The sequence below is a fragment of the Rana temporaria genome, chromosome 2, assembly GCF_905171775.1.
Source record: "Rana temporaria chromosome 2, aRanTem1.1, whole genome shotgun sequence".
Taxonomy (NCBI): Eukaryota; Metazoa; Chordata; class Amphibia; order Anura; family Ranidae; genus Rana; species Rana temporaria.
In genome coordinates, this window is record NC_053490.1 from 187,069,449 (window position 1) to 187,095,662 (window position 26,214).

General features: G+C 41.8%; 2 protein-coding genes across 2 annotated transcripts in view; both read right to left on the bottom strand.

The window, feature by feature from the left end:
* LOC120926330 (integrin beta-like protein 1) overlaps positions 1-16,756 on the bottom strand; it is a 56,491-nt gene extending 39,735 nt beyond the window's left edge. The window contains exons 1-2 of the mRNA XM_040336160.1: positions 16,619-16,756; positions 11,186-11,332 (exon numbers count right to left, since the gene is read on the bottom strand). Coding sequence (XP_040192094.1) covers positions 11,186-11,249 — 64 coding nt within the window. The 5' untranslated portion in view covers positions 11,250-11,332; positions 16,619-16,756. The remainder of the gene's footprint in view (positions 1-11,185; positions 11,333-16,618) is intronic.
* A 5,014-nt stretch (positions 16,757-21,770) lies between these two features.
* The window catches only part of LOC120928255 (integrin beta-like protein 1), a 260,592-nt gene continuing 256,148 nt past the window's right edge, over positions 21,771-26,214 (bottom strand). The window contains exon 8 of the mRNA XM_040339360.1: positions 21,771-21,892. Coding sequence (XP_040195294.1) covers positions 21,771-21,892 — 122 coding nt within the window. The remainder of the gene's footprint in view (positions 21,893-26,214) is intronic.

The window sequence follows — 26,214 nt, forward strand, 5'->3', positions numbered from 1 at the left end:
GGCGAGCGAATCAGCCGTCGCTCGTTGGTGAACCATAGAGATGACTGGTGACCAGACGGTCACAGTCATCTCTATGACCGTTGGAGGACCGGGCGCGACGTTATGACGTCACGCCCGGTACCCGAATGTATACAAAGCCGCTATCGCGGCTGTCGGCATGTAATCAGTGATTTTTTTTTTACCGATTTCATGCTTGTAAGCCTGTAGGAGAGATGTGGGGTCTTATTGACCCCACATCTCTCCATAAAGAGGACCTGTCACAGTGATTCTTATTACAAGGGATGTTTACATTCCTTGTAATAGGAATAAAAGTGATAAAAAAAAATGTAAAAAAAAGTGTAAAAATAAAAAAATTAAGTAAAAAATAATAATAATAAAAAAAAATTTAAAACGCCCCTGTCCCGGTTGCTCGCGTGCAGAAGCGAACGCGCATGCAAGTCCCACCCACATATGTAAACACCGTTCAAATCCCACATGTATCATCGCGTGCGTTAGAGCGTGTGCAACAATTCTAGCACTAGACCTCCTCTGTAACTCAAAAATAATAACCTGTAAAAAAAATTAAAGCGTCGCCTATGGAGATTTTTAAGTACCGAAGTTTGGCGCCATTCCATGAGTGTGCGCAATTTTAAAGCGTGACATGTTAGTTATCTATTTACTCGGCGTAACATAATCCTTCACATTATACAAAAAAATTGGGCTAACTTTACTGGTTTGTTATTTTTTAACTCATGAAACTGTTTTTTTCCCTAAAAAAGGCGTTTGAAAAATTATTGCGCAAATACCGTGCGAGAAAAAAGTTGCACTGACTGCCATTTTATTCCCTAGGGTGTCTGCTAAAAAAAATATATAATGTTTGGGGGTTCTGATTAATTTTCTAGAAAAAAAATTGTGATGTTTACATAAAGGAGAGAAGTGCCAAAACCGGTAACGAAGTGGTTAAGGATGTGTTGGAAATAATGGCATGAGGATGTGGCTATAATTTGGGGCATGTTTTTGTGGGTATAGTTAATAGTGGGCAAGGTCAGCAAGGTGCCCCTTGATTTCACTTTGAGAATTATTGTAAACCTACCCCAATATCTGTATTCAGATACTATTTAAAAAAATACAGTACATCCAAAGTAAATTCCTCCATGGAAGCCATTACAAGGAGGTGTTTGCCCCACTGTCCTCTCCCTCCTACTTATTATGCATAATAATGTAATGTTTAAATGAACCCAAAATACAGTTTATACAAGAAAACAGACAATTTTCAGACATTTAGATTGTTACCTGCACATATTACTGTATTTTCAGATGTATGCCACTTTTAGACAGTGTTACCTGCCATGCTCAGTCAAATGAGTCGGCTGTTTACTGTTACTGACATGTGAAAAGTCAGAAACAAAAGAGAGATTGCTGCTGTTTTAAATGTGGAAGAGCACCGGCATTGGATTGGTGAGTGAATGAGTCTGTGAGGGGACTGTACCAGAGATGGGGTGAGTATAGCAGCAGGAGCAGCTTTTTATTTGTAATAATTGCTGGGTACTCCTTTTTGCCTAAGTTAGAATTGGAATAAAAAACTATGGGCCAGATCCACATACATCTGCGCCGGGCGCAGCGTATCTAAGATACGCTATGCCGCTGTAACTTACTTTGTTTTGTTTGAATCCACAACGAATAACGGCGCGGAATTCAAATGGAAGTGATGGGGGCGTGTTTTATGTTAATACGTCGTGACCCGATGTAAACAACGTTTTTTTTTTATCCGTCCCTGGGGATATCCCAGTGCGCATGCTCAAAATTAAACCGGAACCAGCCAATGCTTACGACGGTGACGTCATTCTACGCAAATTCCTATATGCAAACGACGCAAAAAATTCAACATTGTACGCGGGAAAAACGGCCATACTTAACATTGAGTACGCCTCAGAACAGCAGCTTTAACTATACGCCGGAAAAAGCCAAACGCAAACGACGAAAAAAAATGCGCCGGGCCGACGTACGTTCGTGGATCGCCGTAAATAGCTAATTTGCATACTCGACGCGGATTTTGACGGAAACGCCACATAGCGGCCGCCGAAAAATTGCATCTAAGATCCGAAGGCGTACAGTACGCATACAGTACGCCTGTAAGATCAAGCCGCGATGCCGTCGTATCTTGTTTTGAGGATTCAAAACAAAGATACGACGCAGGAATTTTTTAATTACGCCGGCGTATCAATAGATACGCCGGCGTAATTTCTTTGTGGATCTGCCCCTATATGTGTAGACCAAAGATCTAAGGGCAGACTGTCAGCATGAATCTTCAGTGAAGTTGTAAACAAAAAAGAAAGCGCTGGAGTAGTTGGATTGTATCACTGGTATTCCTCAGTTTTTGAACTTTTGATTTCTCTAAGAAATATAATGGAGATTAAAGTATAGACAATACACAAGAGGCACGCATTTTAATTACAGAAGCAATCTGTGTTTTTGGAATCTGGAACTTCTAATTGCTCTCTAACTGCTGAAATGTTATTTTATCTCCCAGAGAACCTTCGAAGACAAAGATTAAGACAGCAACCCCCAGGGATTGGAAAATGACCTGGTGGACATCATTTCACATTCTGGGCCCACAAACCTTGTAGACATAAGCCAGAGGCATAGAGAACAACTTGTTCTCCATTGTCACTTGCAATAAATCTAATTTCCCTGGTATGTAAATGATCTTAATCATTTTCATAGATTTATTTATATAACATGCATATTGCAAAGAGATAGCAGAATACAATTGATCTGTAAAACCACCATTTATCTTCAAATAACATTCTAAAACTATTATGATAAATGTTGGGCAACCCTGGGGTTATTGTATAAGCTTTTGTATTATTTATCTGGTTATTTGAATAAGTCCTTTTTTTAAAAATCTGTACACCTGAAATTAGCCTTCCCTATTATCAAAGTACTGACATGTGTTGACCAATATCTAATAGCTGTAAAATTATAATTGATTCACTTCCTAAACCATCCCCAGATCCCTCTAATCATTTGTCAGTGTTGATGGTATCTTTTCAGGAACCCTTTACTGAAAACTAATTACAGAGTCATTAGTTAATGAGTTGTGCTCAGTGCAACCAGCTCTCATACATAAGAAGTTTGGCATTTGGCTTTAATTTTGTGAAATGCCCTTTGAACAACAGACATTTTGATGAAAGCTGGTGCTTGTATTTTTGTTATAACCACTTAAACTTTGAAAACCTTTGATTTACATGAAAGCATTGAAAGGGAAGCCTGCATATATTTGTACCATGAAATAAATTCATAAATAGATAAATCTTTTTCCAATTTGATTTGTCCAGCTATGTATTGTAAAACCCAGATGCTTTGACCTACAGCCACTTATATTGTATATTGGTGAGTAGTACTCAGGTATAATTATACAAAAACACACACACACACACATATACACTGGCCCAGATTCAAGTAGAATCGCGCAATATTTGCATGGGCAAAGAGCAAATTTTTTTCTCTGCGCCCACGCAAATATTGCGCTTTGCCCGCGATTCACGGAGCAGTTGCTCTGTAAATTGCGCGGGCAATATGCTAAGCAGCCGGGCGCAAGGCTGCCTAATGTAAATGATCCCGCCGGGGGCGGGAATCATTTAAATTAGGCACGCTCCCGCGCCGAGCGAACAGCGCATGCTCCGTCGGGAAACTTTCCCGACGTGCATTGCGGCAAATGACGTCGCAAGGACGTCATTTGCTTGTAAGTAAACGTGAATGGCATCCAGCGCCATTCACGGTTCACTTACGTAAACGACGCAGCTATACTTTAGCATTGGCTGCGCCTGCTATTAGCAGGAGCAACCTTATGCTAAAGGCGCCGTACGGAAACTCCGTACCTTGCGTACGCAGGGCCCGCGCAACTTTTGTGAATCGGTGGTAGTATGCAATTTGCATACTACACGCCGATCACAAAGGCCGCGCCCCCTAGCGGCCAACGCAAGAATGCAGCCTGGGATGTGAAGGCATAAGGAGGCTTATGTTTGTCACATCCTAGGCTGCATTCGGTGTAACGAGGTTCCTGAATCAGGAGCACTCGTTACACCGGAGCAAGTAAGCACTTGCGCCGCGCAACTATGGTTGCGCGGGCGCAAGTGCTTCTTGAATCTGGGCCACTATTGTGAAAATGTAAGTGCATCCCATATTTGAACAAACTTTAGATGTTGATTAAAATAGTGCCTACAAACAAAAATGATATATTTTGAACAGATTACCAATAAGCATGACATGTTTTATTTTCATTATCCAAAATCGGAAAATGCCATATAGAAAAAGTTAGTACACCCCTAGATTTACCACCACTTTAAATCCATGAAACAAGAATCTGGCGTTCCCTATTAGATGCCATGATTTGGACCTCCTTAGGCAATATGCAGGTGAAACTTGTCATATTTAAACCTCAGACATCTAAGGATTGGTTTAGTAAAACTGGAGTGTGCAACATCTACTGCAGGTCTACATAGAAACTAATCAGCTTCCATTATTTTTCAAAGCTTAATTGAACAAGCTAAAGTTAGAAGCTGATTGGCTACCATGTACAGCTTCTCCAGATTTTTAACTTTCCAGTTTTAGTAGATCAACCCCCAAGGGTAGACATGTGTTGTGTCCAAAAGTTGAAATTAAACCAGATATTATTATTATACAGGATTTATATAGCGCCAACAGTTTGTGCAGCACTTTACAATGCAGGGAGACACTACACCAACAGTACAATTCAATACAAGAGGGTTAGAGAAGCCCTGGGAGCTTACAATCTTAAAAGGATATGGATTTGCTAGAGTGCTTTGGATAGCTAGTGCTAGAGTGCTTTGGATAATTTTGTTCAAAGTAATGACTCAAACTTTTGCAGGGGGGTTTTTGAAACAGACAGTTAATGCAAGCAAACCCACAAACATCATCAAACTGTTAGAATTTTTCATGGAGACAAACATTTCCATGTCAGAGATGGGTGAGAAGTAATTTCTGTTATTCTGGCTTTTAATGCTGCGGGTGTACTTACTTTTTTCCAAATACAGCATTGCATCTATTGATATCTTTGCTTAATAAATTATTTTAAATACTATTTTTCTTGTGTTATTATTCAAGTACTGTATATCATCTTTATCTGTAGGTTTCCTTATTCAAATATATTGAAAAAATCTCTATGAAGTGTATCTCATTTTTTTTACTTTACATCATAAATTACTGTGCATAAACTACAGATTTAAAAAAGTACATATAGAATATAGTCTTCCTTATACAGTGCTGTTGTGGGACACATAGGAACCCATTTTAAAAACCTGCCACGGCTAGCTTGCTGGGGAGCTCTCCTCTGGTAGCCTAGCAAACTGTACCCAATGATCCATTAAGAAATCACAATGTACAGTTGCAAACGGCTAGCTTGCTGGGGAGCTCTCCTCTGGTAGCCTAGCAAATTGTACCCAATGATCCATTAAGAAATCACAATGTACAGTTGCAATAAAAAGTATGTAAACTAATAGCACACAAATAATTAAATGTTACCATGTTTTTATTAAACACACACCATGTAAACATTCACAGTGCAGGTGGAAAAAGTATGTGAACCCCTAGACTAATGACATCTCCAAGAGCTAATTGGAGTGAGGTGTCAGCCAACTGGAGTCCAATCAATGCAATGAGATTGGAGGTGTTGGTTATAGCTGCCCTGCCCTATAAAAAACACACACCAGTTCTGGGTTTGCTTTTCACAAGAAGCATTGTCTGATGTGAATGATGCCTCACACAAAAGATCTCTCAGAAGACCTACGATAAAGAATTGTTGACTTGCATAAAGCTGGAAAGGGTTATAAAAGTATCTCCAAAAGCCTTGCTGTTCATCAGTCCAAGGTAAGACAAATTGTCTATAAATTGAGAAAGTTCAGCACTGCTGCTACTCTCCCTAGGAGTGGCCGTCCTGTAAAGATGACTGCAAGAGTACAGGGCAGACTGCTCAATGAGGTGAAGGACAATCCTAGAATGTCAGCTAAAGACTTACAAAAGTCTCTGGCATATGCTAACATTCCTGTTAGCGAATCTACGATACGTAAAACACTAAACAAGAATGGATTTCATGGGAGGATACCACAGAGGAAGCCACTGCTGTCCAAAAAAAACATTGCTGCACATTTACAGTTTGCACAAGAGCACCTGGATGTTCCACAGCAGTACTGGCAAAATATTCTGTGGACAGATGAAACCAAAGTTGAGTTGTTTGGAAGAAACACACAACACTATGTGTGGAGAAAAAGAGGCACAGCACACCAGCATCAAAACCTCATCCCAACTGTGAAGTATGGTGGTGGGGGCATCATGGTTTGGGACTTTTATGATGCATCAGGGCCTGGATAGATTGCTATCATCGAAGGAAAAATCAATTCCCAAGTTTATCAAGACATTTCGTAGAAGAACTTAAGGCCATCTGTCCACCAGCTGAAGCTCAACAGAAGATGGGTGTTGTAACAGGGCATATAAGTAAATCAATAACAGAATGGCTTAAAGAGAAGAAAATATGCCTCCTGGAGTGGCCCAGTCAGAGTCCTGACCTCACCCCGATTGAGATGCTGTGGCATGACCTCACGAAAGCGATTCACACCCGATTTCCCAAGAATATTGCTGAACTGAAACAGTTCTGTAAAGAGGAATGGTCAAGAATTACGCCTGACCGTTGTGCACGTCTGATCTGCAACTACAGGAAATGTTTGGTTGAAGTTATTGCTGCCAAAGGAGGTTCAACCAGTTATTAAATCCAAGGGTTCACATACTTTTTACACCTGAACTGTGAATGTTTACATGGTGTGTTCAATAAAAACATGGTAACATTTAATTATTTGTGTGTTATTAGTTTAAGCAGACTGTGATTGTCTATTGTTGTGACTTAGATGAAGATCAGATCACATTTTATGACCAATTTGTGCAGCAATCCATATCATTCCAAAGGGGTGCACATACTTTTTATTGTAACTGTAAACACCTATGCTAATAGCTCTTCAAGCACAATCAGTTAATAGCATGTTGCAGAAGTTCTGTGTCTTATGCCTGTGCTTTTCTTATTTTTCTACTGGTTATTATATTGTAGACTAAAATTATTTAAAACATACATGAGCATCATTGGACTGTATCCACACACTGTAGAAAGACCTAGTGAAGGAAGGCTGGGGCTTTACAGGAGAGGCTTGGTATAGAAAATCTTAACAGATTGTGGAATAGGAAGAAAGATTGGTAGGGAAAAGTGGTCTGTGTGTAAGGCCCCTTTCACACGGATGGATAGAATGGTGCTTTTAGCTGAGGATTTTCTAGTTTTCTACCACAGCTAAAAGCACACAATGCTTTATTATTTTTTGCTAAGGAGTCGGCAGAGCATTGCATCTGCATTCAGCAGATCACGGTTGCAATGTCCAGCTCCTGCAGACTCTCAACATAGTCTGCCCATACCTCATATGGGCAGGGCTGGACTGGGACAAAAATTTGGCCCTGGACTTCATCCAGACTGGCCCACTTTGACAGGTCTCTCCCACAGCAGATGGACAAATCCCACCCCCCCCCGGCCACCCAAGCCCCCTCTCCCCCTTCACTAGCCACTAGCCGTTTTACTTTATTAGAGTAGAACGGCTGGTACTGGTACTCTTATAGGCATTACCAATGGGGAAGCTAGACATTATTTCTCCCGGGGTAAAGAATCAGTTTGGTTCCCCCCCTCCCCTTATGGGACAAGATTAGGCAGAAGTGAGAAACTCCCAGGCCGCTGTCACTGAATCCGGCCCACTGAGCCATCGGCCCACCGGGAAACTCCCTGTAGTCCCAATGGCCAGTCCATCCCTGCATATGGGCAGACAGTTATCTGAGAACAAGAAGATCAATGGGCTATGAGGGCACTCTGCAGGGCCCTCACAGCTCATTGACAACTACAAGCTGTCAGCTGCATTGTATGATGGTACTTGTACACATTTATTCAGAGGAAACTGTGAATGAATGTCTCAGCTGTGTGGACGGAGCCCTGCATGGCCACACTGTTTTAAAATAGTGACAGCGTGTGCAGGAAAAAGATCCCAGGCCCGCTGTCACAGGGAGGAGGGGCAGCGGGCGGAGAGCTGCAGATGCTGGAACATGTTACAAGTTCCACCCAAAAAATGGACGGAACGTGTAACATGTTCCAAAAGTGAACGCATCCTTTAAGTTAGATTACATTTATGTAACATGGTATTATATGTAGTATGTCCACTATCTGCTATGAATTGATGGTGAATTGTCTCTGTAAAGGTGTGATGTGTAGCTAAGGACCTCATACTGTATGTACCGTAAAAGATTACGGACATACTGCATATGGAGGCTGTTTTAAATTTTTATTTATCGTACGTTTGTACTTATTTGCAGATTTTTAATAAAATACTTTTATGGTCATTCAATTCCAAAAGAGATGCAATTGTTAGGATATTTAAATGCGCTTTAGGATTTTGTTCTGTGTTAAATGGTGTCTAGCATCTCTGTCTGCAATACAATGGTGAAGAATCCATAAACACAGCTAGATTTGACAGGTTGTCTTTGACTTTATCTAATTATAAGGACACCCTGCTATGATTGGCAGCAACGTTTAAAGGGGTTGTTAAGGTTTGTTTTCTTTGTTTGTATTTATCACTTCCTGTTTCTCCTCAGTAAGCTTTCCACCATCATCCGAGCGGTGGAAAGTCATTTAGAACAGCTTACTGAACAGCTTAGTGAGGAGGACAGGAAGTGAGAAATTCAGACAAAGAAAACAAAGAAAAAAAACATGCAGAAGGGAAATGGAAGGAAAAAGTGAGTGAACCAACAATGCACTAGCTTAAAGTAACCCATTTAGAAAATAAAAAACTAACCTTTACAACCCCTTTAAGGTCTACAGAAATGTCTATAGCCTCCTGTAATGTAATAGTCCAACTCAAGCTCCAGGTGTCTGTATCAGACAGATCTGGCATTCTCAGTGTATTGCCAAACATGTTGTAGATTGGCCTTTAAAGCAGATGTATGGACACCTTAAAATGGTAGCAAACCGCTGGGTGAGTTTTCTTTATTTTTCTTCAGACCTGCAAGGTAATATCATAATGTGCTAATGTGCATTGTATACTAGTACATAATGTGACACTTACCTGAAAATGAAGCCTTCCATCGAAGCGATGTCACCAGTGGAGGCCGCGTCCATCTTCACCCATCTCCCTGCCAGGTCTGCGAAATCCGACTGTGTGACTGGCCGGAGCAGCGATAATGTCACTCCCGTGTACACATAGGTGAGCCGTCATTTATGGCACAGGACTCTGAAGGAACGTCCTGGGTGGCCACTCCTTCATATCGCATGTGCCGATGATGTCATCAGCTGCATATAGAGTAAATATCCCCTGAACGGGGCATGTTTGGGAGATATTTACTGTACCTATAGGTAAGCCTTATTATAGGCTTACCTGTGGGTACAACTCAGAGATAGGAGTTTACTCTCACTTTAATACATAAATCATAAAAAGCATCAACGACTGTGTAATACATGGATTCAACATAACTAATCGATGCCTTTGAATTTCTTTTGGCTGTAGCATTGTATTTCATACAGTAAATATCATACCAGAGTTAAATGATCAAAATTGTAAACTACTGTACCTATAGATGTTAAAGGAGAAATACAGCCAAAGCTCATTTGGCTGTACTTCTCCTGTGGATCGCAGGAGTGCAATTCGTTCTGTAGTCCTGTGACCCATTTTTGTTGGCCCCCTGTCACGACAATGGAGTCGGCATTTGCCCACATGCCTGGACCGGCAACCGGCTTAGCCTCTCAGCGAGCCGCTCCAGCCCCTCCACAGACTAGCCCTCCAGTAAGTGTGGGGGTGGGGGGCGTCAGAGCAGAGAGCTGCTGACTAATAGACACTAGCTCTCTGCTCACTAAGCAATCAGTGGTGTTCAATCGCTTGGTCTCATTGTAGAAGCGCCGGGGGACAGATGCAGCATCGAACCGATGCTGCATCCACCTATGTATGAATCTGAAAAAAAAAAAACATGCATCTCTTTTAAAGCCCCATTGTTATTATTGAGAACATTGTTATCTTTGAAGAACAGTACAAATACTCACCTTCCCTACTGCACATTCCACTAAATGCTACTCCAATTCTGAGGTATCTTCTGAAGTCTACAGGCAAATTGACACTTTCAGTAATATTGGGTCATCCACTGCCCTCACTAGTTCCTCCTGCTGCCCTCAAACATCGGAGGGCTAATCATTTCTACTCATCCCTGAAGATCACAAACATCAGCCAATACGGTCCCTATAATAGATCCTTGTACACGTTTTTAAAGCATTTTGAGCTCTGTATTAATAATGTTGGTTGGATTTTACATTTCTTACAAACACTGTATATTTTGAAAGATTTTCTCAAGAAAGAAACTTTGTATTCTTTTCTATTGTGTGTTAAAAAAAAGCTGATAATTATTTGAAAGTGGCTACAACTGCCTTCTTTGTGAGAATGTATTTCACACTTTTACAAAGCCTTGAGGTGTAATTATTATTTTTCGCCACATACATGCTAACGAGAATATAAAATGTGAAATGATAACATGCCTTATATACTGCATTAATATCAAAAACTGGAGTCAGTGCTCTGGATTCTACATTGCATATTTCAATAAAAAAATACCCTGCTCATTCTTATACCAGAGGCACAGCGAACATGATTCATGAGCACAATGAAGAATACCTTGATGTTTATGGAATGAGACCCTGATGTCAGCAATACATAAACTCTCTGAATAGAACACATTGCAAAGGCAGAGAGAGAGTATCTCGATGTCTGCTTCTACAAAGCCTGAAGGACATCATTTGTACAAATCTGTGACAGGAAGGTGACGTTGTTGAAAAGATTTCAGAACAAGTTTTCAGTTTGATCATGTGAACCGTACCATGTTCAATTGCCATTCTTTTGAATTCGTTGTTCCAGAGATAACATCTAAATTAAATAGATATTATTGGAACCTTTTGGCACCCTTTACATTTGTGAATTGGTGAAAGCTACCACTGAATCCACCATTCCTAAAGGAGAGATGGGAAGTGTTTGCTAAGCGCAAAGGTGTAGAAATAAAGTGTTGCTACACAGTTATTTTCCAAAGAATGGCTCATTTACTGATGGATTTGTGGTACAAAGTAAGCACTTACCTTTCCCAGAGCATAATATGTCATCTGATGATTCGCACTGACTTTTGCTCTCTTCTTCTGTCATATTACATTTTCTTGCATGTTGACATAATTTTCCAAACCAACCAGCCTCACAAATGCATCGACCACAGGAACAAGTACCGTGTTCTGAAAAACATTTTATAAGACGCCAACAGTGACAGATTAGCATTATATAAATGTTTTAATCTGTTAGTAAAACTTTGCATATTCACATAAAAAAGATGTGACTAATGAAGGAACAGCTGTTTCATAAATAAAGTAATGGGACTTTGTCAGGCTTGTGCTCTAAAAGTAGCATAAAGACCAATAAGAATGTGCTAAGCATTTGTTAACTGATGTAACTACAACATACAGTGAATTACTGTACTTTATACAGCCCCAAATGGCATCTGCATGTTGAATAAAGCTGTTATTTTTACAAAATGAAACTTGCTATCTGAATGCTTATATAAGGTATACAGTGTATATAATATACGCTTATATTGTTAATAATTGTGCATGTGTAGCGCTACCACAAAGGAGCCACTAATAGATTTGGGCCTCTGCTCTTTCCCTGGCCCTAAATGGAGCCCAACTGGTGGCTGACACCACCAAAATACCCTGGCTAGGGAGTCTTCTGGCAGTTACACAAGAAAGATACACATGAACTATGATAAAAATTACCAGATTGTATTGGTAGCAATAAAATGGTAATGCAATGCAACAGTTTGGAGGTGTTTTACGATAGACACAGTGAATAAACACAGTACAGTGAATACTCTTTAAAGTGTGGCCACCTACATCCTGTAAGTCTGAGGCCTCGTACACACGACCGGACATGTCCGCTGAAACTGGTCCGCCGACCAGTGTCAGCGGACAGATCCGATCGTGTGTACAGGCTAGCGGACAGTTTTACAGCTGACAAATGTTTCTTAGCATGCTAAGAAACATGTCCGCTGGGAAGCTGTCCGGTGGACATGTTCGCTGGTTAGTACGTCTAACCAGCGGACAGAAATCCCGCGCATGCGTCGAATTGATTCGACGCATGCGTGGAAGCATTAAACTCGCGCGATAGAGAACGTCGGTGTCGTCTACGTCACCGCGTTCTCTGTCCGCGCGGATTTCGGTTTGATGGTGTGTACAGCCATCAGACCGAAATCTCCCAGCGGACATGTCGGATGAAAACGGTCCGGCAGACCGTTTTCATCGGACTGTCCGCTCGTCTGTACGGGGCCTGAGGGGCATAAACAATAGCCCTCGGACTAGAAGATCACTCCCCAAGTGAGATGTGTATGGGTAAACAAGGAAATTAAATGGTTAGCTCACTTGTAGGCCCTTAATCAGGAGAGTCTAGGTTTAAGTCTCAGAATCTGTTAGACTGCCTGCAAACCAGTATTACTATTAGGAAAACCCTGAGTATAAAATGTGTTCTTCTGTCAGCTTAGTTGGGGCCCTTATGTTGGCACACAATGCAAGGTGCTGTCCCTTTAAGAAGTGGAATGAATAGAATAGTTCCCTTGAGAAGCAAAGTTGTTGACACAGGCCACTTTAAGAGATGAGGTTGTTTGCACAGGTCATTTAAGTATAGGGAATTGCAGGCAAAGGTTACTTTAAGACAGGGGTGTCAAACTGGTGGCCCTCCAGCTGTTGTGGAACTACCAGTCAGATCATGCCTCTGCCTGTGGGAGTCATGCTTATAACTCAGCCTTGCAATGCCTCATGGGACTTGTACTTCTGCAACAGCTGGAGGGCCGCCAGTTTGACACCTGTGCTTTAAGAGATAGAGTTGGTGGCAAAAGTCACTTAAACCCTTTTTCTGCCAGGTCCGTACGTATTTCAGGCTCTGCTTGCCTATCTGCGACATGGTGAGTGCCGGCGGGAGGAGTGGAGGAAGAAGAGCAGACACACAACTTCTCCCCTCCCCTTCTTCCTGTGACCTGAAAAGTGACGTCTATGACATCATTTCTGGGTCACCTGTCTCTTTCCCCGGCATTGCAAAACATTCAGTGGAGCACAGAGGAGGCATGAAGGGTCTTTTCATTAAGAGGACCTGTCACCTAAAAATCATCACATAGGGGACGTTTTGTCCCCTATGTTATAAAAGAAAAAAGTTAAGTAAAAAAAATGTTTAAAAGTTACACCCAAGCACATAATATCCCCGCCCCCCCCAAAAAATGTAAGGCCCTCACCCACACATACGCACATACGAACGCAAACGCATGCTTTGGGAATGCCTAATTGTTACAACATCAATTGCGATGCACATGTTACATATCTCTGTGCACGCCGGAGTGAGATAAATAAGTTTAGCACAACCATAACCGATAGCATCACCTATAGAAAAAATAGGGTACCGAAGTTTGTCCCCATTTTACAGGCGCATTCAAATTTAGGGTTTGCCATTTTGGGTATCTATTTACTTGTTCAACCTCGTCTTTTATATTTTAGTTGAAATTTTGGTAGTTTATTGCATTTGTTTACCCTAATATTCACTTTTATGGTAATATCATTTGGCCTAAAAAATTGGAACCAACACTATTTTATGCTCTGGGGCAGGGATATGCAATTAGCTATTGCAGAACTACAAGTCCCATGATGCATAGCAACTCTCACAGCCACAAGCATGAGACCCAGAGGCATGATGGGACCTGTAGTTTTGCAACACCTGGAGGTCCACTAATTGTATAACTCTGCTCTAGGGTGTCTGCTTTCAGGCCAAAATTATTTTTTAAACATGTGCAAAAAAACGCAATATCAGCTCTGTCAGTGAAAATGTTAAGAGATGAGGTTGTTGACACAGTTTACTTTAGGATAGGAAATTGGGATGGGATTGGGGCTGGGTGGATGGAGCCGGGGTGGATGGAGCAGGGATGGTATGGATGAATCTGGGATTGGATTGGGGAAATGGATGGAGCTGGGATGGTATTGGGATGGGGTGGATGGAACCGGGATGGGATGGGGGTGGATGGAGCTGGGATGGTATTGGGGTGGGGTGGATGGAACCGGGATGGGATGGGGTGGATAGAGCTGGGATGGTATTGGGGTGGGATGGATGAAGCTGGGAGGGGATTGGGTGGATGGAGCTGGGATGGGATTGGGAGTGGATGGAGCTGAGATGTATGGGGGGAGGGATGAGGATGTATGGAGATGGGATGGGGTGGATTGGACCAGGATGGGATGGGGGTGGATAAAGATGGGATGGGGGTGGATGGAGCTAGGATGGTATTGGGGTGGGGTGGATGGAGCTGGGATGATATTGGGGTGGGGTGGATGGAGTTGGGATGGGATGGGGTGGATGGAGCTGGGATGGGATGGGGGAGGGATGGAGCTGGGATGAGGGTGGATGGAGCCAGGATGGGATGAGGGGTGGATGGAGATGGGATAGTATGGGGGGATAGATGGAGCTGGGATTGGATTGGGGGGGTGGATGGATATCCTTCTCCCCCAAAACCACTCCAAGTGAACTCTTTGCTTGTCCCTGTCCCTCACCCTCTTCTTCATCATCATGCCCCTCTCCCCCCTCCTCTGTAAGACTTACTTTTAAATTACTTAGATGGTCAGACGAGCGCGCTCGTGGTGTGCCTCCTTCCCTCCTCCTCCTCTGACCTCTGTACACAGGAAATCATTACAGCAAAGGAGGAGGAGGAGCGGGTTCAGTTCACTCTGCTCCACAGTGCACTCACTGTACTGTGTGTGTGTCAAGCAGCTGGGGAGAGATATCGGCAGGCTGCAATGCACAGTGGAGTGGAGCTTGCGGCGTGCGGGAACAAAGACACTGCGCAGAAGCCGCGGGCATTGCAGGACTCTGATTCGCCGGGACTCTGGATCACATTGCAGGGCGGTCCCGGCGAATCATCGAAGTTGCGGTATGGGCAAATTAGGCGGCCGTGGGGCCCCTTTGGGGGCGAGGCCTAAGGCGACCGCCTAATTTGCCTAATTAGAGAGTCGCCTCTGACTGTGTGGTCATCTTCCAGTATATTGATAGGTGAACTTGTTTATTGCAGTATACTGTAGTTTATATTCAGCTCCTGTTTTTCTAGTTAACCCCATCCCTTCTGGTTTTGGATTCTATAGCTAGTTTTAGCTTAGTGCTCGATAACCAGCATAGGCTAGAGCCAGGTAAGACTTCTGGTGAGGTCATAGTCAGGATCATAGACTTAGAGGTCCAGTCGCACGTAAGATTAGAAACTATTACGGAGGGATCAAAGCACAGAGTAGATAGAATGACTCGGAGTTCGAGTGCCACAGTTCCAGTGCCCCACCACAGTTCCTGCTGGTGAGAAGCTCTGTTCCTGGCAGATAGGACAACGGTTGGAGGATTCCCCTGTGACCACTGATCTTGTCTTCAGGACTCTGCCACAAAGACAGAGGCCTTATCATTATCAGGGGCCCCTGTTATTGGACTTTGCTGCAACATTTATCTGGAGGCATCTCTTTAATAACTATATATACACATGTGTATGTGCATAATTCCACCAGGACTCTTATCAGGCCCATTTGCTTGTAATACCAGTTTGTACATTGGATGTACAGTATGTACTTTTATTCATTTCTACTTATATAAAGTTTGAATTATTTATTTAATGGTGTGCATCTATGTACTTATGGTTAATATTATATGCTGGTTTCAGTAGTTCTTCCTGCTCTGAAATACTTGTTTAGGTTACTGATTAATTTCCCAGGAAGGGGGGTCCTGTTCTGGGTGGAAGCCCTGCCAACCTTATTATCAAACCCACTCTTCTTTTTAACAAAGGTTCTGGTTTTCTATTTTAAATTCAGGTTTAGTACAATATCCTGCTTGGGGAGGGCCATTTCCCATAGCCCCCCCCCCAAAAGAGGACTGACTACACTAGCTAATGCTGCAGCTCTGAACTTTGACTTCTTAAATTAATAAAAATGTACAAAATGTAAATGAAGTGGTTGCTCACTAAATGTTTCTCTAATATGAGTATTTTTTCCATTATTTGTGATAACCAGTGACAAACTTTGATTTTTGCACCAGGCTAACATTTGTGTCAAGCCTACATGTCATCTCACAGTTCATTCAAATTGTTACTAAGAAAAGTGGAATTTGTCTTAGCCTTTAGGATAATGTCACACTTGCAATTCTGTCCCAAGTGAGATCTTACGAGCAACAGAATTGCTTGAAAACACTCACAAACTTTCTATGGTTTGTTCCTTGTAGGCTTCAGAAGCAATAAAAATCGCTCCCTCACTGACAAAAATGCTTTGAATTGAAAGTGGCCAGTGAAAATGCATTGCCTCTTGTGGGAGCGACACATTAAAACAGTTGAGTGTTTCACTAAACACATGTATCCTTCAAAGTGACCTTGATACTGGTGAGGGTGAGTTCCTGCAAGTGTGACATTATCTTAGGTATACATATTTTCAGGTCATTGTCTATTTACATAGGTAAGCTGAGCGTAATCTTACCTCCACAGATCTTCCCTTCTAGGTCTTCACACTGTCGATCATCACATTCACATTGCTTTCCATAGACCCTGCTATCTCCAGGTGGGAAACAAGTACACTGGCCGCACTCACACTTTCCTACAGGATAAAATATACACAGTATTGTTACTCTAAATCACATAGAATATCAGTTCTGCAGGTTTTATGATTTCACAGCAGCACATTATTATGTTCTGTTCATAGCTTGGAACTGTTAATCCATTCGGGGGACCTGTCCTTAAAGTGACTAGTAGTATCGAATTGATCTCCACAAAATTTCAGTTTTTTACTGTGTCAGTCCTTTACTATACATAATTAAAAAAAGTACACTGCATTTCCAGTGATTCCATTGTTTTAGTAATTGTTATTATACAGGATTTATATAGTGCCAGAATCCCAAAGGAAAGTGATATGTATGACATGAAACACTTTTACAGTATTAACATTTAGGATTTTTATAGTTACAAAATAAAGGGAGACATTACAGTTACAATTCAATGCAAGGTAAGTGGGCTAGGAGGGCCCTGCTCATGACCGTTGATAGTAAAGGTAAAAGTAGAGGGTCGAGTAGGCTTCCATGAAGAGAAGAGAAAGACACCAAGTGTGCGCTGCTTAAAAACAACCCTAATGCCGCGTACACACAACCGTTTTTCATGACAAGAAAAATGCAATTTTTTAAATTGGTCGTGACAAACGGCCGTGTGTATGCTCCAGAGCATTTTACTGGCAGAATGGCAGAAAAAAATTAGAACCTGCTCTATTTTTTCTCGTCGTTTTTCACATTGTGAAAAATGTTTGTGTGTACACTTTAACGAGGGGGGGAAAAAACACGCATACACAGAAGCAAGTTATGAGACAGGAGCACTCGTTCTGGTAAAACTATGATTTGTAATGGAGATAGCACATTCGTCACGCTGTAACAGACTGAAAAGCACGAAGACTGAAAAAGCGCGAATAGTCTCTCACCAAACTTTTACCAACACGCAGTGAAACGAAATTAGCAAAAGCAGTCCAAAGGGTGGCGCCATTCGAATGTAACTTCCGCTTTATAGTGCCGTCATACGTGTTGTACGTCACTGCACTTTGCTCAAGCATTTTTTTTCACGAACGTGTGTATGCAAGGCAGGCTTGAGAGGAATCACAACAAATCACGTTGAGAAAAACATTGTTTTTTTGCATGACATGAATAACGGTCATGTGTACGCGGCATTAGGGATATCCACATGGGTGCCAGCTCGGTCTGCAGCCGTGGTCAGTATTGAAGAATCATGAAGGTGGCGGCAATACGAAGTGAATAAAATTTAAGTAAAAATAACAGGAAACACACACTATCCCAGGACAGCCTGTAAACGCGTTTCACACATCAAACCACTTACAGTCTGGAAGATTTTCCCCCTTAATGATCAGGCCATTTTTTACGATACGGCACTGCGTTGCTTTAACTGACAATTGTGTGTTTTTTTCCCACAAATAGAGATTTCTTTTGGTGGTATTTGATCAACTCTGCGTTTTTTATTTTTTGCGCTCTAAACAAAAAAAAACTGTAATTTTAATTTTTTTGCTATAAGAAATATCCTCCAAGAAATTATTATATTGATTGGTTTTCGCAAAAGCTATAGCGTCTACAAAATAGGGGATAGATTTATGAAAATTGTATTATTATTTGTTTTACTAGTAATGGCATCGATCTGCGATTTTTAGCGGGGCTGCAACATTGCGGCAGACAGATCGGACACATTTGACACTTTTTTGGAACCATAACGATGCACTGATTACTGTGTAAATGTCACTGGCAGGGAAGGGGTTAACACTAGGGGGCGATCGAGGGGTTAAATGTGTTCCCTAGAAGGTAGGTCTAACTGGGGGGGGGGGTGGTACTGACTGGAGGAGGAGAGAGATTGCTGTTCCTAATTATCAGGAACAGCAGATCTCTCTCTCCTCCCCTGTCAGAATAGGGCTCTGTCTGTTTACATTTACAGATCCTCGTTCTGGCTCTCTTTTTCCACGATTGTGGTCAGACATCTCCGCCATCGGCCGCATGGATCGGGTCCTGCTATGGTTCTTAAAGGAGCCGACGTACACCTACAGTGATTTGCGGGAATGAGCCATAGAGGCAGAGACGTAAATATTAGGGGGGTGCTGGGGAGGCTGCTACAGACAGAAGGTTTTTATCTTAATACCTTTACAACACCTTTATTCATTACTGAGTGCTCCATGAATGTTCACCCGCTCTAATCAGAAAACTGTCAAGTTAAACTCATTAATGGAAGACACAGATCCCTGGCAATGGATCCGTAGGGTCCATGTTAATAATACAATAATATGCACATCAAAAGACACTTATAAAGCAAAAACCCTGAAAACCCATCTCTTCAGAGACGCCAATCCTGCATTCACCTAACAACTGTACTTTAATTTTCTCCATCACCTCCTTCCCCACAGCTATTACCTTTTGTATCATTTGACCCTCCCTCCTAGATTGTAAGCTCTAATGAGTAGGGCCCTCTGATTCATCTGATATTGAATTGTATTGTGCTGTAACTGTACTGTTTGCTCGTGTGTTGTAAAGAGCTGCGCAAACCGTGGGCGCTATATAAATCCTGTATAATAATAATAATAATACTTACATTTTTACATGCTTGCTTTTCCATATTTGTGTGATTGCATTAAATGTAAATATTTGTAGAGCAACCTAAAGTCACTCTAAAGCCTCAAGTTTTTGCTTTAAAGTGGAGTTCCACCCATAAATATAACATTACATCAGTAGTTTTAAAAAAATGTCATTAGTCCTTTACAAATTTTTTTTTTTTTTTTAGATGCCTTCAAAGTGTTGTTGCTAGGCAGAATAGTTAATCTTCCCACTTCCTGTACCTAGGTGCTTAATGCTTCCTAACCTACACCGCACAGACTCCTGGGAATGTAGTGGGTGGAACCTTCCAGGAGTCTGTGCATTCCCCAGTCTCAAAGAATCATGTGACTTGGACAGCACAGGTGCTGAAACCTGATCTGACACTGCTTGTGCAGCACTGAGCATGTGCGAGATTTGCAAGGCTGAAATCCAGGAAGTCATACAGTCTGGCTTCATGATGCCCGCACTTAAGATGGCCCCAGTCAATTTCTATTTTATAAAGTGTCTAAATGCTGTAACAACCTAACAAAACGGACCTTAGTTTACAGACTAACTTTACTAGAATACATTAAGCTTGTGTATTACAGGGGTATTTATATTTAAAAAGTGAAATTGTGGCCGGAACTCCGCTTTAAGGTTAAAAAACCTTATGTGCGGCAGGAGTCCCCCGGCCTCCACCCCCCCTTATTCCTACCTGAGCCCGATCAGCGATGTGTAGGAGAGTGGCGGCTCTCAACGCTATTTCCCCTCTCATTGGGCTGATTGACAGCATTGGCTCCCGCTGCTGTTAATCAAATGCTGTGACGAGGGATCGAGGGCGCGGGGCTGAGTCACCTGGTCTGTGTCAACAGACAAAGGCTGGGTGGCTCGGGAGTGAGCATGCACATGCGCCCCTAGGGATAGTGACTTTCCCTGGGGGCACATGCCAAAGAGGAGGGGTTTGGAGTATCGGCGGGGGGACCCCAGAAAAGCACATTGCACAGAGCAGGTAAGTATGATATGTTAGTTTAAAAAAACAAAAACAAAGATTTAATGTCACTTTGAAGGGAGCTCTCATTGCATTTACTCTTTCAGCAAACCAAGGGGGCCATTTGCTGTGAGTTAGCTGATGCCCAGACTTGCAAAAAAACACAACTCATGTGTAGCATTGCAAAGCAGAACTTAATAAAATATGACTGCCCACATGTACAAATTTAACCATAAACTACCCGTATACATGGTTATTTAAAAACCTGAACATACACTTTAAGCCTAATGTATATCCTTTATACGTTTATCTGAAAAATAAGACATTAAAAAGAAGAATATAGTTTCCCTCTCAAAATGCATTCAGTAAAAATGCTTTTCTTATGGGTTTGTCTGATTAATACGTCCATTACCCATTTGTTGTAACCTCTCATCGACTCTTACACAATGTATTACATATGTGATATTTTTCAATTTTCTATCCTGGATGTGATTGAGGGCAAGCTCACGGGAATGATTTTCATTTGTTTTTTGATAAAATGCACTGGGAGTCTTTTCTTGTTGAAAGGTTATCAGCTCAGCACAGCAATAAATGGGGTTCACTCATCACACAAGCACTGGGTGGCGTGAACATCAGATTCCGAATGTAGCATTCAGAAGGAAAAATTCAACTTCTTTACCTTTATACTCTATATATACATATTGGGCCAGATTCTTAAAGATCTGAGGCGGCGGAACGTATGTCCTTTACGTTACGCCGCCGCAAGTTTAAGTGGCAAGTGCCTGATTCCCAAACCACTTACCTGTAAACTTGTGGCGGCGTCGCGTAAAGTCCACCCGCGCAAGCCCTCCTAATTCAAATGATCCTGGTAGGGGGCGTGGATCATTTAAATTAGGCGCGCTCCCGCGCCGATCGTAATGCGCATGCTCCGTCGGGTAAATTACCCGACGTGCATTGCGCTAAATGACGTTTTGATTTGTTTTGACTGTAACGTAAATGGCTTCCAGCGCCATTCACGGACGACTTACGCAAACGACGTTAAATTTTCAAATTTCGACGCGGGATCGACGGCCATACTTAACATTGAGTACGCCACCTAGGGGGCATCTTTATCTTTACGCCGCGTATCGCTTACGGAAACAACGTTAAAAAACTACGGCGGGCAAGCGTACGTTAGAGAATCGGCGTGACTAGTCATTTGCATATTCTACGCTGACCGCCACCTAGCGGTCAGCGTAAATATTGCAGCCTAAGATACAACGGCGCAGGCCGTCGTATCTTAGGCATGTTTAAGTGTATCTCAGTTTGAGAATACACTTAAACATAGGATCGGACTTACGTCGGCGTATCTGCTGATACGCCGGCGTAAATTATTTGAGAATATGGCCCATTATGTTCTTATCTGCTATTTGGGTATATCGGTTTTTATATCCTATTATCATATTGTATATAAAATTACACCAAGCTGAATATTTTACATGGTACATGATAATTACTGATCTAATTTAAAAATAAGGTCATTTAGATTCATTTTAGCATTATATTCCGAAGATCTTCCCTTCTAGGTCTTCACACTGTCGATCATCACATTCACATTGCTTTCCATAGACCCTGCTATCTCCAGGTGGGAAACAAGTACACTGGCCGCACTCACACTTTCCTACAGGATAAAATATACACAGTATTGTTACTCTAAATCACATAGAATATCAGTTCTGCAGGTTTTATGATTTCACAGCAGCACATTATTATGTTCTGTTCATAGCTTGGAACTGTTAATCCATTCGGGGGACCTGTCCTTAAAGTGACTAGTAGTATCGAATTGATCTCCACAAAATTTCAGTTTTTTACTGTGTCAGTCCTTTACTATACATAATTAAAAAAAGTACACTGCATTTCCAGTGATTCCATTGTTTTAGTAATTGTTATTATACAGGATTTATATAGTGCCAGAATCCCAAAGGAAAGTGATATGTAAGACATGAAACACTTTTACAGTATTAACATTTAGGATTTTTATAGTTACAAAATAAAGGGAGACATTACAGTTACAATTCAATGCAAGGTAAGTGGGCTAGGAGGGCCCTGCTCATGACCGTTGATAGTAAAGGTAAAAGTAGAGGGTCGAGTAGGCTTCCATGAAGAGAAGAGAAAGACACCAAGTGTGCGCTGCTTAAAAACAACCCTAATGCCGCGTACACACGACCGTTTTTCATGACAAGAAAAATGCAATTTTTTAAATTGGTCGTGACAAACGGCCGTGTGTATGCTCCAGAGCATTTTACTGGCAGAATGGCAGAAAAAAATTAGAACCTGCTCTATTTTTTCTCGTCGTTTTTCACATTGTGAAAAATGTTTGTGTGTACACTTTAACGAGGGGGGGAAAAAACACGCATACACAGAAGCAAGTTATGAGACAGGAGCACTCGTTCTGGTAAAACTATGATTTGTAATGGAGATAGCACATTCGTCACGCTGTAACAGACTGAAAAGCACGAAGACTGAAAAAGCGCGAATAGTCTCTCACCAAACTTTTACCAACACGCAGTGAAACGAAATTAGCAAAAGCAGTCCAAAGGGTGGCGCCATTCGAATGTAACTTCCGCTTTATAGTGCCGTCATACGTGTTGTACGTCACTGCACTTTGCTCAAGCATTTTTTTTCACGAACGTGTGTATGCAAGGCAGGCTTGAGAGGAATCACAACAAATCACGTTGAGAAAAACATTGTTTTTTTGCATGACATGAATAACGGTCATGTGTACGCGGCATTAGGGATATCCACATGGGTGCCAGCTCGGTCTGCAGCCGTGGTCAGTATTGAAGAATCATGAAGGTGGCGGCAATACGAAGTGAATAAAATTTAAGTAAAAATAACAGGAAACACACACTATCCCAGGACAGCCTGTAAACGCGTTTCACACATCAAACCACTTACAGTCTGGAAGATTTTCCCCCTTAATGATCAGGCCATTTTTTACGATACGGCACTGCGTTGCTTTAACTGACAATTGTGTGTTTTTTTCCCACAAATAGAGATTTCTTTTGGTGGTATTTGATCAACTCTGCGTTTTTTATTTTTTGCGCTCTAAACAAAAAAAAACTGTAATTTAAATTTTTTTGCTATAAGAAATATCCTCCAAGAAATTATTATATTGATTGGTTTTCGCAAAAGCTATAGCGTCTACAAAATAGGGGATAGATTTATGAAAATTGTATTATTATTTGTTTTACTAGTAATGGCATCGATCTGCGATTTTTAGCGGGGCTGCAACATTGCGGCAGACAGATCGGACACATTTGACACTTTTTTGGAACCATAACGATGCACTGATTACTGTGTAAATGTCACTGGCAGGGAAGGGGTTAACACTAGGGGGCGATCGAGGGGTTAAATGTGTTCCCTAGAAGGTAGGTCTAACTGGGGGGGGGGGGTGGTACTGACTGGAGGAGGAGAGAGATTGCTGTTCCTAATTATCAGGAACAGCAGATCTCTCTCTCCTCCCCTGTCAGAATAGGGCTCTGTCTGTTTACATTTACAGATCCTCGTTCTGGCTCTCTTTTTCCACGATTGTGGTCAGACATCTCCGCCATCGGCCGCATGGATCGGGTCCTGCTATGGTTCTTAAAGGAGCCGACGTACACCTACAGTGATTTGCGGGAATGAGCCATAGAGGCAGAGACGTAAATATTAGGGGGGTGCTGGGGAGGCTGCTACAGACAGAAGGTTTTTATCTTAATACCTTTACAACACCTTTATTCATTACTGAGTGCTCCATGAATGTTCACCCGCTCTAATCAGAAAACTGTCAAGTTAAACTCATTAATGGAAGACACAGATCCCTGGCAATGGATCCGTAGGGTCCATGTTAATAATACAATAATATGCACATCAAAAGACACTTATAAAGCAAAAACCCTGAAAACCCATCTCTTCAGAGACGCCAATCCTGCATTCACCTAACAACTGTACTTTAATTTTCTCCATCACCTCCTTCCCCACAGCTATTACCTTTTGTATCATTTGACCCTCCCTCCTAGATTGTAAGCTCTAATGAGTAGGGCCCTCTGATTCATCTGATATTGAATTGTATTGTGCTGTAACTGTACTGTTTGCTCGTGTGTTGTAAAGAGCTGCGCAAACCGTGGGCGCTATATAAATCCTGTATAATAATAATAATAATACTTACATTTTTACATGCTTGCTTTTCCATATTTGTGTGATTGCATTAAATGTAAATATTTGTAGAGCAACCTAAAGTCACTCTAAAGCCTCAAGTTTTTGCTTTAAAGTGGAGTTCCACCCATAAATATAACATTACATCAGTAGTTTTAAAAAAATGTCATTAGTCCTTTACAAATTTTTTTTTTTTTTTTTAGATGCCTTCAAAGTGTTGTTGCTAGGCAGAATAGTTAATCTTCCCACTTCCTGTACCTAGGTGCTTAATGCTTCCTAACCTACACCGCACAGACTCCTGGGAATGTAGTGGGTGGAACCTTCCAGGAGTCTGTGCATTCCCCAGTCTCAAAGAATCATGTGACTTGGACAGCACAGGTGCTGAAACCTGATCTGACACTGCTTGTGCAGCACTGAGCATGTGCGAGATTTGCAAGGCTGAAATCCAGGAAGTCATACAGTCTGGCTTCATGATGCCCGCACTTAAGATGGCCCCAGTCAATTTCTATTTTATAAAGTGTCTAAATGCTGTAACAACCTAACAAAACGGACCTTAGTTTACAGACTAACTTTACTAGAATACATTAAGCTTGTGTATTACAGGGGTATTTATATTTAAAAAGTGAAATTGTGGCCGGAACTCCGCTTTAAGGTTAAAAAACCTTATGTGCGGCAGGAGTCCCCCGGCCTCCACCCCCCCTTATTCCTACCTGAGCCCGATCAGCGATGTGTAGGAGAGTGGCGGCTCTCAACGCTATTTCCCCTCTCATTGGGCTGATTGACAGCATTGGCTCCCGCTGCTGTTAATCAAATGCTGTGACGAGGGATCGAGGGCGCGGGGCTGAGTCACCTGGTCTGTGTCAACAGACAAAGGCTGGGTGGCTCGGGAGTGAGCATGCACATGCGCCCCTAGGGATAGTGACTTTCCCTGGGGGCACATGCCAAAGAGGAGGGGTTTGGAGTATCGGCGGGGGGACCCCAGAAAAGCACATTGCACAGAGCAGGTAAGTATGATATGTTAGTTTAAAAAAACAAAAACAAAGATTTAATGTCACTTTGAAGGGAGCTCTCATTGCATTTACTCTTTCAGCAAACCAAGGGGGCCATTTGCTGTGAGTTAGCTGATGCCCAGACTTGCAAAAAAACACAACTCATGTGTAGCATTGCAAAGCAGAACTTAATAAAATATGACTGCCCACATGTACAAATTTAACCATAAACTACCCGTATACATGGTTATTTAAAAACCTGAACATACACTTTAAGCCTAATGTATATCCTTTATACGTTTATCTGAAAAATAAGACATTAAAAAGAAGAATATAGTTTCCCTCTCAAAATGCATTCAGTAAAAATGCTTTTCTTATGGGTTTGTCTGATTAATACGTCCATTACCCATTTGTTGTAACCTCTCATCGACTCTTACACAATGTATTACATATGTGATATTTTTCAATTTTCTATCCTGGATGTGATTGAGGGCAAGCTCACGGGAATGATTTTCATTTGTTTTTTGATAAAATGCACTGGGAGTCTTTTCTTGTTGAAAGGTTATCAGCTCAGCACAGCAATAAATGGGGTTCACTCATCACACAAGCACTGGGTGGCGTGAACATCAGATTCCGAATGTAGCATTCAGAAGGAAAAATTCAACTTCTTTACCTTTATACTCTATATATACATATTGGGCCAGATTCTTAAAGATCTGAGGCGGCGGAACGTATGTCCTTTACGTTACGCCGCCGCAAGTTTAAGTGGCAAGTGCCTGATTCCCAAACCACTTACCTGTAAACTTGTGGCGGCGTC